This window comes from Pituophis catenifer, unplaced genomic scaffold (genome assembly GCF_029215685.1).
Source record: "Pituophis catenifer annectens isolate HBS135680 unplaced genomic scaffold, rPitCat1.0.hap2 SCAF_19, whole genome shotgun sequence".
Taxonomy (NCBI): domain Eukaryota; kingdom Metazoa; phylum Chordata; class Lepidosauria; order Squamata; family Colubridae; genus Pituophis; species Pituophis catenifer.
The window spans coordinates 958486-974950 of record NW_027256899.1 but is presented as its reverse complement, the minus strand read 5'-3'; the positions used below and the strand labels follow the sequence as shown (position 1 = coordinate 974950).

The window sequence follows — 16465 nt, the reverse complement described above, 5'->3', positions numbered from 1 at the left end:
ACAAACTATTCTAAAATATTCATGAGAACCAGTTGCATTTATTAAAATCTAGTATTTTGGACTTGATCTGACCCCCAATATAACACAGCATTCTTCATTGCTTTTTCAGATCAGTCATACAATTGTTTCAGAGGCTCTGAGTGATAAAAGAAAATTCCCCTTTTTCCACAAAATGTTCCCCAAAGAAGGATTCCAGTACCCAACAATTGTCCACCTGCTCCTCCACTTCAGATGGACTCTGATTGGCCTCTTTGCTTCAGACACAGAAAATGGAGAGAATTTCATGAGGATTTTTCCTCCTGTGCTTGTCAGGAGTGGAATTTGTGTGGTTATATCACAACGATTCTCAACAACTGGATACACAACAGCCCTCAGGGATTCCCTCTCTAAGTGGAGACAAGTGAACGTCTTTGTTCATTTCATGGAATATGAGTCCATTTGGGAGAGAATTCTTCCTTTCCATTTAACATTTATGCGTCTGTCAGGACCCATTGAAGGAAAAGTCTGGATCCTCACAAATTTTGCAGGGTATAAAATGAACAAGCATAGATTTCTCAAATACATCCATAGTATTTGGATCTTTGGTTTTCTGGAAAAAAAAAGGCCAAAGGATTCTGCCTTTGAACCCCATTTCTTTGTGGAAGATCAGTTTCAAGATCCTTATTTCTGCTGTTCTCTTTCAAAGAACGTTTTTTCTGTCAAAGGCCTCAGAAGATGCACCCAGAAAGCCCCACTGGAGACCCAGGAGAAAAGGAACAGAAGAAGGATCGCAAATTACTACCATCATTACAGTATCATGAAGACTCTGGCCAAGGCCTTGGATGCCGCTTATTCCTCCAGATCGAGGAGGAGAAGGAAGGAGGGAGAAAAGACTTTGGGGTCTCCAAGGCTGCAGCCGTGGCAGGTATGGGGGTCCCAATATGGATCCATTAATCTGAGATACTTTGGAGGAGGAATCCAGAGGAGAAGGAGGGGAACCATCTCAACAGATCTGGCCAATTCGATTACTCAGGGAATAATGGTTCCAAAGAGTAGATAATATGGCATTTTAATATTAAACTCTGCTCATTTGAAAGTGCTGTATTCTTTTTTAAGTGAATTCCTGTATTTGTGGGTTTGTGATGAGGATGGTGGAATTTCCCCTTTGTTCCATCCCCACTGCAGGTGGGTCTGTGTGCAGCTCAACAGGCAGCTAAACCTCCCTCTTCTCCTCCAGTGAAAGGGAGCCTGGGGTGGATCTGGGTGTTTCATTGGGAGAAAAGGGCACGGAGAAACTGAGGAAATGTACAGAGTGAGAATCAAATATAAATAGGAGATAGGCAGCATTAACTAACAGCCAACAAAGAAGCAGCTGGAACCTCTCCAGCGATGCTCCATGTGAGGGACGGAGGCCTCCGGATGACCATGTGTCTCGGTCAAACCGGCTGCTTCCGTCTCCTCCAAAGGCTGAGAGAAAAGGGAGTCTGGCTTCAGACCATACAGTTAGGCTTATCTGCCCCCGGCCACTAGGTGGGGCTAGAGCAACAACTGCCCAATAGATACATGTTGTGGCATGACAACCTTTATAAATTTGGAGGAGACCCTGAGACCATCTAGCCCAACCCCTCCTCTCTGCAGGAATCCCAGTTAAAGCTTCTCTGACTGATGGCTGCTCAGTCTTTGCATTCAGACAATCCATGAAGAGGAGACTGAACTTCTCTGCTTCATTGGCTCAGCTCTAAAACAGCTCATCCTTTTATCATATTTTTCTCTCTCATTCAGCTAAAATCTCCTCTCTTGTAACTGAATTCATTTTTCTGTGTCTGACACTCTGGAATAATAGTGAGCAGATCTTACAGTTCTGTGTAATGTGTGAGAGTCAGTGGTGGGATTCAATTTTTTTAACAATCGGGTCTGTGTGCGTGGCTTAGTTGGGGGTGTGGCTTGGTGGTCATGTGACTGTGTAGGCGTGCCTAGCTGGTCAAGTGACCGGGTGGGCGTGGCTATGTGCATAGGGACTACTCAGAGGGCTGAAAAAGTCATTTCTGACTGGTCCTCGCACTTATGACCATCCTCACATTTATGCCCGTTGCAGCATTCTTAACAACTGTGTCAGTCATTTCACCACTACTTCTCTTCATCACGGTGACAAGATAGGGCGCAAAACGTAAAATGTGAGTACAGTCATAAGTTCGAGGACAGGTCAAAAGTGTGAGGACCAGTCAAAAGTAACTTTTTCAGCCTTCTGACTAGTCCATATACACATAGGGACTATTCAGAGGGCTGAAAAAAGTCATTTCTGACTGGTCTTTGCACTTTTGACCGGTCCTCACCCTTATGACCGGTCATCATTTATGCCCATTGTAGCATTCTTAACAACTGTGTCACTCATTTCACAACTGCTTCTCTTCTCCATGGTGACAAGATAGGGCAAAAACGTAAAATGTGAGGACAGTTGTAAGTTTGAGGACTGGTCAAAAGTGCAAGGACCAGTCAAAAATAACTTTTTCAGCCTTCTGACTAGTCCATATACACATAGAGACTATTCAGAGGGCTGAAAAAAGTCATTTCTGACTGGTCCTCACATTTTTGACCAGTCCTCGCACTTATGACCTTCCTCACATTTATGCCCATTGCGGCATTCTTAACAACTGTGTCAGTCATTTCACCACTACTTGTCCACCATGGTGACAAGATAGGGCGCAAAACGTAAAATGTGATGAGTACAGTCATAAGTTCGAGGACTGGTCAAAAGTGCGAGGACCAGTCAAAAATAACTTTTTCAGCCCTCTGAGTAATGCATATGCACAAAAGAATACAGCAATAGAGAGGGATGAAGAAAGGAGAAGAGAGATGGAAGAAGGAAGGAGAGAGAGGGAAGGAAGAGAAGGGAGGAAGGAAGGGAAATTAGAGTAGGAGGGAGGGTAAGAGAGGGAGGAAGAGAGGAGGAGAAGGAGAAAGGAAGAGGAAGTAGGGAGGAGAAGAAGAGAGGGGAGAGAAAGTAAGAAGGAAAGAAAAGAGAGAGGTGGTAGGTTTGAGGAGAAAGATTGCTGTACAATAAAAAAGATGAAAGGGAAGAAAGCCAACCCCAAACAAATATTAAGATATTAAGATAAAGAATGAATTGTTAAACTTTAAAGAATAAAAAAGAACAAATATGAATAAATAGCAGTAATTAGAAACACACATACAAACATACAATGTATTTTCTTTGAACAGAGTATTTGGCCGGTTCACAAATTGAAACAGTGTTTAGTCATTTCAATTAAATTTACAATTTCTATATTTCCTTTTTACCATATTTATTCCTCATCTATTTTTTTAAAAAACCAATATTACCCTTCATCCTCATCTCTAATCTTAATCAAATTCAATTTTCCCTTCTATTCTATATTATACCCCTTCCCATTGTCATCTATTTTTATATCCATCCTCACATTGGTTAATTATGTAATACAGTTGTTTAATACAAATTCAACATTTTAATATAAATCAATTAGTTATATAACTATCTTTTTTGTATATTAATCAATATGAACATGAATATTCCAATTATTTCCATGCAATCCAATTTCTTACAAATCAATTAATTATATTTACCAATAATAATAATAAACCAAATAATTTCCCCCATATATTCCTCCAAACCACAACTTAACCATTTCTGCTTTCAACACAATATACAATTAATAGTATCTCAATTATTACAATTGCCTAGTTAAATAGAGCTTTTTTCTTTTGTGTTTTAAAATCTTGAACTCTCCTCTTTTTCCCTAAATATCCCATTGTTTGCACCTACCTTTTTTGGTGATGAAAAAGAAAAGAAATCTGCCTGCCTAATTTTCCAAAGTTGCAGCAAAGCCAACAGCCTGCTTTACTTTCAGTTTCATTTTTCACCATAGCTGGGGGGGGAATCTGCTCCAGCACTCTTTGCAAGCAAGCAGCAGAGCCCTGAGCAAAACAGCTGAGAGCAAATCAGCTGAGAGTCGGGAGGCCAATCTAATCAACGGGCTAATTAGCCTATGCTGAAGCTCGGCGGGCCAATAAAATTACAAAAAAACACCGAACCGCTTGTTAAATTGCTGGCTCGCCCACCCCTCGCCCACCACTATTTATTGGCAATAAATAGTGGTGCGGAGGGGCGGGGCAAGGGGCGGGGCGAGCCAGCAATTAAACAAACGGTTCGGCCAAACCGCCTAGAACCAGCAGAATCCCACCACTGGTGAGAGTGATTGGAAGAGGGCTGCATCCTCCCTTCTCCAAGCGAGAGATTGTGTCAGTTGGAAAAGGGGCTCCCAGACTCCTCCTGATCTTCAGCTCTTCTCCTTGTTCTCTTTCCTCAAGGCTAAGAGCAGCTCCTTTGATCTCTTCCTTGCCTTATTTCTCCTTCCCTGAAGTTCACACATAGATTTTGTGCAAATTCTCCTCCAAGCGTGATGCCCGCAAGGGGGCCTGGTCCTTGAGTTGGGGTCTCCCCAAAGCACAACGTTCACTTCCTGAGATTCTTATGGCTGCATTTGCCTTCTTTCCATGAATATCTCCCTGCTGACTCAGATTCTGTTTCCAGTTAATTACGATGTTGAGATCATTTCCACAAACATGCCTATCAAGTTTGGTATCCCTCATCTTTCTTCCAGTCCCTCATTCATGTTCTTACATGAGACTCTATTTTTAGTCAAGTTCTAGTTGCTAAAAATCAGATATTTTTCTACTGCTTTTTACATATGCACCCTTCTGTATGTGCTAATGATAAATATTGTTTCTGGAAACTTGATATTCCTGTCATTAAATTTTATTTTTTTCAAAAAGGTAAAATACACACTTCAAAAAATAAAACTATTACAAAGACAAAACAAAATTAGATGAAACATTTTTTAAAAAATTGTGGATTAAAAACAGATAAAACTACATACGCATATATTGTTCTCCAGTTGAATACTGACAAATGTACATTTCTCCCCCTCGTAAAATAGGCCCACAATTATAAACATCTACCAATATATTTGCAACCACTTGACTTGTCATCTGTCTGCTGTATATAAAAAAATGTATTTAACAGGCAATAAAAAAAAATTAAATTTCAAAACTTCAAAACTGTCTGTTATCTGCTATTATATTTAACTCTCAGACAATTTGCAGGGGCTTATTATGTACCTCAGACCACCACAATCATTATCTCTGACCATCCTGAATCTGTTCATAATTCAATATCTTTGTTTGATTCTTAATAATAATTCATTTCCTTAAAACTTTAATTAGGATCTTTCCCAGCAACTGATTTCCATTCCCCAAAGTCACAGGACCTCCTGTAAATTGAAACTCAATGACTCTTTAGACATGTTTTCCAGTTAAATATGACAAGTCCATTCCCCAATCTCCCTCAATCTTCTTGAAAGAATCCATTTCTTCAGTCATCCGTTCTGTCCACTTTGAGTCTTCAGGGTCCATGGCCTCTCCAGCCCTCTCCAAGCAGCCTGCCTTCAAAACAGACTCCTCCTTCAGGGATGCCAGCAGGAAATTAACTTCCAGTCCACCCATCCAATCCATCCAATTCAACAATTGTTGCTTGCTTCTGATTATAACCTTTGATTTAAAACCATTGTTATTTTATCAAACTTTTTAAATGATGTTTCAAATAAGGTTTCTAAGTAGAAAAACTTTATAGTCTTTAATTAAATCACATCAAATTAGCTTACTCTAAGATCTACATGTTAGATCAAATCTTGCGTGAAGGGGATTTATCAACTTGACCGTATTAATGATGACATAGAAAAATTGATGTCCAATAGCAAAAAGTTATCCCTAACCTTCAATCCCTGGCCCATTAATTAAAGTATATAAAGGTTACCCCTATGCTCTTGTATGGAGCAGAAGTTTGGGATTTCTACTCAACCACAGTACTAGAACAAACACAGTCCCAGCACCTGAGCTGTATTGTGGGGGTAGATCTAAGGACATCTGCTGCAGCAGTTAGAGATGAATTGGGAATTTATACAATTCATCCACTATCCAAGATCAAAGCATATAACCACTGGCACAAAGTCAATGAAATGGAGACTGCTAGACTCCCCAAGTTATGCTTACTAGAGCAGATAAACTCACAATCACAAACCTCTTGGATCACTAAACTGATTAATTGTGGAAGTAGCTGTGGCCTTCCTGACTCTTGCGTAACAGGAGAACAATTCAAAAAACAGCTGCCCAAAGAATTAAGGATGTAGAAGCACAAAATGACATGGCTATTCTTAGTAAGGTGAGTAAGTTGAAATGGCTGAGCAAATACAAACCTACTTTTCAACTAGACAACTATTTAAAGTTGCAACTGCCAAAACATCTTAGGGAGAGATTTACGCGAGCAAGATTCAAACAGCTGGACACAATGGTCAGATATGGGAGATTCCACTCTAGACCTTATAATGGACGTCTCTGCATTTGCAGAGTGGCAGAGGCAGAAGACCTGGCTCACATCCTATTTGATTGCTGCCTGCATAAGAGGGTGAGAGGCAGGTACCTTGGTCCCTAGACCAAACGAAGGACCCATTGGGAATCCCATATCAAAACGACTCACCTTATCTGCAGCCAGAATTTGAAAACAACATTTAATGCAGCTCAGTACTTGAGCAAAATGGCTCGGTTGAGATTGGCATATTTATTTATTTATTTATTTATTTATTTATTTATTTATTTATTTATCAAATTTCTATACCGCTCTACTCCCGCAGGACTCCCGCGGTGAACAGCCAAGATAAAATACAGATAATACAAACATTAAAAATCCATTAAAATTATTAAATATTTTGGCCGAAAACAAATTTAAAACACCCAATTTATAAAACAAATTAAACGATTTAAAAATTTAAAAGGGAGAGTTAGGCCAGGCCAGCCCAGCCTGCTGGAATAAAAATGTTTTGAGAGCATGACGAAACATGCACAGATCCGGGATCCTCCGTATCTCCGGGGGAGCTCGTTCCAGATGGTAGGTGTCCCTACAGAGAAGGCTCTCCCCCTGGGGGCCGCCAGTCAACACTGTTTGGCCGACGGCACCCTGAGAAGCCCCTCTCTATGGGAGCGTACTGGTCGGTGAGAGGCTATTTGTAGCAGAAGGTGGTCTCGTAAATACCCCGGTCCGATGCCATGGAGCGCTCTAAAGGTGGTAACCAAAACCTTGAAGCGCACCTGAAAGACCACCGGGAGCCAGTGCAGCTCGTGCAGGAGGGGGGTCACATGGGAACGCCACGCCGCTCCCATAACCACCTGCGCGGCCGCATTCTGGACCAGCTGGAGCCTCCGGGTGCTCCTCAAGGGGAGCCCCATGTAGAGAGCATTGCAGTAGTCCAGGCGGGAAGTAACGAGAGCATGAGTGACCGTATTTAATGAGTCCCGATCCAGAAAGGGACGCAACTGGCGAATCAGGCGAACCTGATAAAAAGTCCCCCTGGCCACAGCCATCAAGTGCTCTTCCAAAGACAGCCGTGAGTCCAGGAGGACACTCAAGTTGCGAGCCCTCTCCGTGGGGGCCAATGACTCGCCCCCAATAGTCAGTGATGGCACCAACTGACTATATCGGGATGTCGGAAACCACAGCCACTCGGTCTTGGATGGGTTGAGCCTGAGTCTGTTTCTCCTCATCCCCATATGTGGGACTGATTGGGGTAGACTGAAGGGGTGATATTGAAATATAATTTTATCATATTTTATTTATCCATATATTATTGTATTCTATTCCAATCTCATTTTAAATTGTATTTTATCCAAATTCCATTTTAAATTGTTTTTATCAGATTTTAGTAATAATTTGTGTTTGGAACTCTGCACTTTGATTTGGCCCATGGACTAATCAATCAAGTAAACAAACATAACCTTCAGGTGTTGTAGGAAAAATTTAAAAAGATTAAAAATTATTTGAGTATCATTTTGAAGACAGTTTTTATCCACTTAGTTATCATACCATCCGCCCCTCAGTTTTCTAATCATATCACACAATTGTTTGTGAGTCCGTTACTGAAATCCAGTGATATCACCAGAGTTCCCATAATCTATTTAGGAAGTGCAATGATGTGTGAGAATGACTTTTGGGATGAGGAGAAGAGAGGCCTCCCCCAGACTCCAGGACTGGCCCATGTCCCTCCCCAACCTCCTCACTGTCCGAATCTGCTGCCAGCTCCACTGGCCGCTGGTGGGCCACAACAGCTATACGGATTCTTCCTTCGGCTTCTGTCAATCCTGTCTCCAGGCGCAGAAGTGCATTTGAGAGACAACGTGGCACCTGGAGAATTGATCTGGTGAATTTGGATTGAACTACTTCTAATGATGTAAAACATGAAGCTGACGGTCCGAGCAACGTCCCATAAAGGAGCTGTGCTAGCGACTTGGGCACAAAAAGCTTAATAGCAGCAGGGACATAGTAGCCTCCCTTTGCGCGGAAACAATGAAGAATGGTGCTGGCTGATCTTTGGCCCAGGGCAGCTGCATGTTTCTTGAACCCTTGGCCTGAATGGCCACCCCCAGGGATTTGAAGGTGGTACCTGCTCTATTTTGTGGCCATTTAGATAGTATGAATCAAGTTTTGGCCTTTTTGATCTTTGTTTTCTCATCATTGATGCCCAGTTGATTGTAATTACGGTGCTGGAGAAGGGCTCACAAGGCTCTTTTCAGGCCTTCTGGTGTCCTGGAGAGGATCACAGAGGCATCTGCATAGAGCAGGAGGGCGATGCTTCGGTCACCTATTTTTTTTTGGGGGGGGGGTTATTTGGTTTGTTTAGCCATTTTACCATGCCAGTTGTGTAAAAGTTGAAAAGCAGGGGGCCCAAAATGCCCCCATTTAACCCCCTTTTGAGTTTTAACTGACTTTGAGAGGGACCCCTGCATATCACACCTCACCTTGAGGGATGTTTTAGTATGTAGGGCAGGTAAGAGATGAAGAAGCCTGTGGTCAATTGAGGCAGCTTCCAGCTTCTCCCATAGCTTAGTCCTGGGAACCGTATCAAAGGCTGCCTTGAGATCTATGAAGCAGGCATAGAATGATGCAGGTCTATTTGATATGTATTTTTCCATCAGTTGATGAAGAACTAAGCACTGATCGGTAGTGCCTCTCCCCTCTCTAAGCCCGGCTCCCTCTTCAGCGATCAAATTCTCAAGAGCCAGCCACTCTCCATCTGGAGGCGTTTTCCATCAGGATGACCAGGGAGAAGATTAGCCTGACAACTTTCTTCTTGCTCAACCCATGCTTTCTGGGAATCAACCTCTTGTTTTCAAAGAGTTTATGAATCATCTTTTTTCCCCTCTCTTCATTTTATTTGTCATCTGCTCTAGAAGGTTCCCTATAATTGATCAATTGCGTCGATTATATTTTCTCTATATTTTTGTCAGTATATGATTGACAAATTTTTCTCAAACTTTCTCATTCACTTATGAAGATAATGGCAGTATTTGTATCCTATTTAACCATATTTGGAGATTAGACAATTGTGGAAGAAAGATTCAATATGGGATGAGAAACAAAGTTTTCTGTTTTTCAAATTCTTGGATGTTCCCATTCTAGTTTCATCGCTTTCTGGAGAAGAATGAATTTTGGAATATTTCTGACAGAAAACTGTACTTGGACCAAAATGGAGAGATAAATGCAGATCTGGGCATCAGAATCTTCTTGATTCTCCCTAAGGAGGATCCCAGGAGAGTGATTCTGGCGTATTCTCTAAGACAGAGACTTACTATCAAACAAGATGCTCTTTCACGGCTAAAGTTGCTGAATAAGGTGAGAGAAATTTTGGTGTCATTTCTCTGTTTTCCAAAGTCTGAGGTCCCATTTCAAGTGGGCAAAGCAGGGGTGAAATGCTACCGGTTCACTCTGGTTTAGGCAAACCGGTAGTGATAAAAACTTTTAAAAGGTTAAAAAAAAGGTTCCAACGATCGCGCAGCACAGCTGTGATCATCAAAATCTTTTTTTTTTTTTTTTACTTTTTAAAGCATTTTTTTTTAATATTATTTACTATTTGCCTAAACCGGTAGTAAAAAAAATGCTTTAAAAAAGAAAAAAAAAGTAGGCCAAGCCCACCCAGTCACATGACCCCCACCAAGCCACGCCCCCAAGCCATGCCCTCAGAACCGGTAACAACAATTTTTACACTTCACCACTGGGGCAAAGCCCAGAGTCTCCAGGGTGGTTGGCCTCCCATGCCAGGTGGTGTCATCTCATGGAAGCTCTTCAAGAGACGGGACCTAAGTGGAGTAGCTTTGCCATGTTTTATGGAAACCTTTCAAGATCTTACTGGTCAGAGGTTTCTTTCTTCATCACAGTTTTTACTCTACATTAAAAAATCTAATGGAATCAAAGCTTCCTAAAATTTATACAGTAAACTTTCTTCTCAGTTTTAATAAAAATATATCATCATACTTAAAAAAAATCAATTGCATCTCTCTAGACTTAATTAAATAGAAAATTACTTTAATGTAATGTTAAATTCCGAAATCAAAAGGAACTAAATGAAGAATCTGCCAGTTGTTTTACCTCCTGCATCTGTTTAGAAGTAGTCAGAGGTTTCATATTTACCCCAATGAAGACCTGAGGCTACTTGTCTCCATCCATTTCTACCTCCATTTTCCATGGACGGAGAGTCCCAACACCTTTTCTTTGGCATTCTTTGTTTTTCTGCTCAGTCTCTGCCTCAGTCCAAATGTGTGGAAAGTTGCCATCCTGGATTTGTCAAGAGGGCTCGAGAAGGAGAGCCAGTTTGCTGCTATGACTGTGTTCCTTGTCCGGAGGGGACCTTCTCCACTCAGGAAGGTGGGTCACACTGAGGAAAATGGGAGGCTTTGTGAAACTGGATCCATCTACAACTTTTTCATGAAAGTGCAAGTTAAAAGACAGATCGAAGCTCACCTGGTTTTTTATTTTTAACCTGCACAATTTCTTATCTAAAAGGAAGTAAATCCAAAAGACTTGGAAGGAGGGGCTGGGAAGAGATGGGAGGAGGAGGAGGCAGACTGGGCAAGCTTTACTAACAGCAGAGGAAATATCTCTTCTGCTTTTTAGTTTGGATATGTGCTGCTAAGTTTACCTTTCTAGGAACATCTGAGTCAGGGGTGAAATGCAAAATTTTTCCATACCGGTTCGGTGGGCGTGGCTTGATGGGCGAGGCAGGCGAAGGATATTGCAAAATCTCCATTCCCAACCCACTCTGGGATCAGCCAAAGGTGGTATTTGCCGGTCCTTTGAACTACTCAAAACTTCCGCTACCGGTTCTCCAGAACCTGCTCGATTTCATCCCTGATCTTAGTTCTTTGAAACTTGATCAATTGTTTTAGGTCCACCTTCTGAAAGACCTTGCAATCCACTGTATATTGGATTCTCCCCTTGAGGATCACTGAGAAGGTGTCACTGGTCCATAATCTGGTGCTGTGGATAGTTATGGGGAGAACTCATTACACAAATAGTCTGCCAGTCATGTAGATCAATCAATCAATCAATCAATCAATCAATCAATCGGAATAGAATAGAGCTGGAAGGGACCTTGGAGGTCTTCTAGTCCTACACCCTGCTCAAGCAGGAGACCCTAGACCATTTAAGACAAGTGACTGTCCAGTCTCTTCTTTAAAACCTTCAGTGTTGAAGAACCCAAAACTCTGGAGGCCAGCTCTTTCCACTGGTTAATTGCTCTCACTGTTAGGAAGTTTCTCCTTAATTCCATATTGCTTCCAGATGTTACAGGATACTGTAGGTATCCTCCAAGTCCATGATATTAACTGTCAGGTGGACTCAGAATGTTTGCCTAAAATGATTATATGATTCATTATTAACCTCTGATAGTGTAGGTTCCTATGAAGATTCTACACATTACACTGGAAATAATTAACACCGTAGAATTTCGCTCAATTTAATATATCTGGCTACATTTCTTTAAAAAATCCTTCTTATACTCTTTTTAATGAAATCTTTAATAAATACTTCTTGGAAAATGCCGCTGGTATCAGCTGTTATCCAAAGAAGGCATTTCTTGTAAGATAAAAGGACAGAATATTAATGAAAGTTGCTTTTTTGCTTTCTCAGATATAAAAAAATGCACCAAGTGCCCAGATGATAAATACCCAAATGAAGCCAGAGTCCAATGTATCTCCAAAGTTATAATCTTCCTGTCTTATGAAGAACGTCTGGGCATCATCCTGGTCTCTTTTGCCCTACTCTTCTTCCTAACAACAGGCCTTGTTTTAATCATCTTCATTAAATACCGAGAAACTCCCATTGTCAAAGCCAACAACCGGGACCTCTCCTACATCCTCCTGGTCTCCCTCCTGCTTTGCTTCTTGTCTTCTTCTCTCTTCATTGGTCAACCAAGGAAAGCCACCTGCCTTCTCCGACAAACAGTCTTCAGCATCATCTTCTCAGTTGCTGTTTCTTCTCTTTTGGCCAAAACCATCACGGTTGTGCTGGCCTTCCTGGCTACAAAACCAGGAAACCGGGTGAAGAGATGGTTGGGGAAGAGCTTGGCCAACTCCATCATCTTCTCTTGTTCTGGAGTTCAAATTATCATCTCTTCCATCTGGCTAGGAGTTTCTGCCCCATTTCCTGACTCTGACCTCCACTCCCAGCCTGGAGAGATCATCCTGCAATGCAACGAAGGGGCCGTTGTCATGTTCTACCTCACCCTCAGCTACATGGGCTTCCTGGCTGCCATCTGCTTCACGGTGGCTTTCCTGGCCAGGAACCTGCCTGGGACTTTCAATGAAGCCAAGCTGATCACCTTCAGCATGCTGGTCTTCTGCAGTGTCTGGGTGACTTTTGTGCCCACCTACCTGAGCACCAAAGGGAAATCCATGGTGGCTGTGCAGGTCTTCTCCATCCTGGCCTCCAGTGCTGGTCTGCTGGGCTGCATCTTCATCCCCAAGTGCTACATTATCCTTCTGAGGCCAGACCTCAACACAAAGGAGCAGCTCACAGGCAGAACAAATGTGAAAACATGAGATATAACATCATTGTGATATTGGAAGAATTGTTAATGGTTCTTTTGTTAGAAAGGAGATATTCTTTCCATTTAGATGGTATGCAGGAGTCAAAGAAAATCATATGTATATGTTTCAAAATGGGAAATTCTTGGATGACTGGAATTCTTCTAGCTCTCTTCCCTTTCAGCTCAATGAAGAGAACTCTGTAAGAGTCATTCAGAGAAATTTGCTGTTCAGCAACAGCTATTGAATGTGACACCTTATAAAAAATAATTCCGGCACTTGTTCCTACAGCTAAAAGTGTGTGAGAGAGAGAGTGAGGAGGAAAAGAGGCCAGGAGGAAGCTGCGGGAACAGTCTGGTTGCCTGATCCTCTCCGTGAGAATGCCGGAATGATGTGAAATGATATGTTTGACCGGCTCTCAGTTGGGGAGGGAAATCTTCATCTCTCTTCTATAATTCTTTGTTGATTTCCTGATAAAACCTCCTTTGCAGAAAGAGTTCAGCAGAAGAGCTTCTGGGATTTCAGTTTGGGATTGGATTGGTTTTTTTTTTTTTTTTTTGTATGTGCTTCACACCAAAATAATAAATAAATATTAAAGTGTATTAAGAAATTGCCACTGTATTTTTTTTTTCTTTCATCAACCGTAGAATTAAAATAGTAGTTTTCAGGCCCTTTAATTTTTCACTCTACAATTACTACCTAAAGCATTTTCTCTGCTTGTCTTGTCTGTGAAGGGCTGGAGAAGATGCCCAGAGAAAGGGGACCTGGAGACTCTCCCCAGGAGGAGGTTGAGGGGATCCTGTCTAAAGGCAGCTGCATCACTGACCAGGTCACAAACCTTCAATGCTGCATAATATTCATCCAGGTCCAAGAAGGAGGTGAATAGAGGGGGGGGGACTTCCAGGTTTCTAGGGAGAGGCACCCATGGAAGCTGTTCTGCTCTCCAACCACACAGATTGCTGTTGTAAGGATCGCCTCTCCTTCCAACTTAAGAAAGTACGAACTCTTGAAACGTGGTTGTTCAAAAGGATTCTTTTATTAAGCAGAAGTGAAAGCCATCCAGCTAAAGCACAATCTGAATGCCCTTAGGCAAAGCAGTAGGATTAAAGTGGTAGAGACCCCTCCCTTCAGGTCAGAATGCGGATTTCAGCCAATACACAAGTGTGAAGATGTTTTCTTTACTATTTCCTTTGAGAACCCGAACACACATGCATTCCCACCACTTCCCTTTAAAGTGAGACAACCCACATGGCTATCATATAAATTCCTGCAGGTAAAGGGAATCTCAGGCTTCCTTGGTGCCAGGATATAGGTTGTAAAATATCTGATGACGCAGGCCATCCAAGTCCCCCCTTCCTTCACTTGAATGGCAGTATCACTTTTAGGGATCTGACATGCTACCCTCCTTAGAAAACAAAAGGGTCCACCTGTAAAAAAAAAAAAAAACAAATATACACAAGATTTCAAGATTTCATGATAGTAGATCAACAAGGTTTGTTAGGGTATTGGGAGTGAAATTTTCTCAGTAAGATTGGAGCCCTAACGTGGTATTTAGCGACCCATTCATTGTGTGCTGATGGTAAATGTTTCCAAGGAACTAAGTATTGGACTTTCCCTCTGTGGATCCTAGAATCAAGGATTTCCTTGATCTCAAAGTGTTGTTCACCTTCAATCATGATGGGAACAGATGGTGTAGATGCAGGTGGTCTGAGGGATGAGGTTACTTCTCATTTGAGTAAACTGATATGGAATACTGGGTGGATCTGCCTGAGTGTCTTTGGAAGAAGTAGCTCAACTGCTACTGGATTGATGATTCTAGTGATGGGGAAAGGTCCAATGAACTTTGGCCCTAGTTTCGTTGATGGTTGTAATGATTTCAAGAATTTTGTAGATAAGTATACTCTGTCTCCAATATGAAAAGGTTTGGGTTCCATCCTTTTCTTGTCAGCTTGAATCTTAAAAGCTTCTCTAGCTTCCTGTAAGGCTAATCTAACCACTGGCCACGTGTTTCGCAAATTATCCATCCACTCCTTAAGTGAGGGGATGGTGGGTTCTTCTGTGGGTAGTTCAGGCATGGGGCTGAAATCCTGGCCTGTTGCTACTCTTAAAGGGGGTAAAACCAGTGCTTGAATGTACAGCGTTATTAAACACAAAAGGCAAAAGTTCGGTCCAATTATCCTGTTGAAAATTAATGAAACATCTTAAATTCCCTCTGATTCATGCTCCAAGATGGCAGAGATTCCCTCTGCGCATGCTCCAAGATGGCGACCCGGGTCTAGGCTCGCCGTGATAGAGATGGGGTCTTGGCTTGCGAGGGTCTCCGGGGGGGTCGTTTGACCATCTGGGACCCCCTGCCCGGCAGGCGTTGCTTGTAGCCGGTTGACTGAGCGCTTTTTGGGCTCTCTAAGGTGCCGAGAACAGCGTGGCACCGACGCTCCGACGAACAGCTGTTCCAAGGCCGCCACGAGAAGGGCGGCGTTTGTGATCTATGGGCGGCGGCGGCGGTGGCAGCGGAGGAAATAGAAACGGCCGGCTTTCGGCTATGTCTGGATGGTTGGTGCGGCGGCTGTGGTGGGGACGCTGGCGTCGTCGCGGACTGCACCCCCCGCCCCCCCGTGTCGGAGCAGTGGAGGTAGACGTCGGGGGGAAGGAAGCGGGCGTCAAAGGAGGCGAGGGCGAATGGAAGACGTGGCTGTTGGTGGTGCCCGCGATGATGCCAGCGCCTCCGCCGACGCCGTTGCAGCAGCTGTTGGGATGGCTGGAGTCGTGTAGCCGAGGAAGAACATGAGGGGGGAGCCTCCATCTCTGAATTTTTAAATCTTGGCAACTTCGGGCCGCCATGGGGCTCTGGGGTAATTCCCAAATTTTAGCTCCCATGGTGAGGCCTCCTTTATAGCCATCTTGGGGGGCTAGGACTGGGCACATAGGATGATTGGAAGACCTGGAAGACTCGGGGGGGGGGTTAACGAGGGTGGAGGGGCTGTTGGAGTTATTGCACAGCCCTGGTTAACCCTCTTCCCCCCCCCCCCCGTCCTAGCTGGGCCATTATCAGGCCCTATGACTAACATGCTTGCCCTGCCAGTTTCTGCTCGATGGAGGTGGCTCCCACCTATTTTCCATCTATACGCTACCTGTATGAATATTGTGGACAGCTTACTTTCTTCTGGAGACTTTGGACCTGGCTCTGTTTGTTATCTAGCATGCTGGCTGTATGAAAAATGGCAGCTTACAGGAGGACGAACGGAGCCGGTTTCTATCATTGTTTCACTACCGATGGGATGTACCACCTCCCCCATGGCTAGTTGGCCAACCATCGTGAGAGGCTGGTTGGACGATTACCCTCGAATTGGTTGGAACATTGGACTCCCCCACTGCCGTGAGAGGACAGTGGAGACTCTTCCGCTTATGGTCAACCTGCCTTTTTTCAGGACAATTTGGACTATCATGGAGCCCTGGGCCATACCTTATCACTACCTCAGAGCTTAGATGTACCGAAGGGCACAGCTTCTTGCATTGCGAGACTCCCCCCTCTCGCAAGCCTGGC

The 16465-nt window shown here is 43.1% G+C and overlaps 1 protein-coding gene across 1 annotated transcript in view; it reads left to right on the top strand.

Moving 5' to 3' along the window:
* LOC139326223 (vomeronasal type-2 receptor 26-like) overlaps nucleotides 1-12936 on the top strand; it is a 49590-nt gene extending 36654 nt beyond the window's left edge. Inside the window, exons 3-5 of the mRNA XM_070956379.1 lie at nucleotides 110-904; nucleotides 10636-10762; nucleotides 12026-12936. Coding sequence (XP_070812480.1) covers nucleotides 110-904; nucleotides 10636-10762; nucleotides 12026-12936 — 1833 coding nt within the window. The remainder of the gene's footprint in view (nucleotides 1-109; nucleotides 905-10635; nucleotides 10763-12025) is intronic.
* Nucleotides 12937-16465: the final 3529 nt, after the last annotated feature.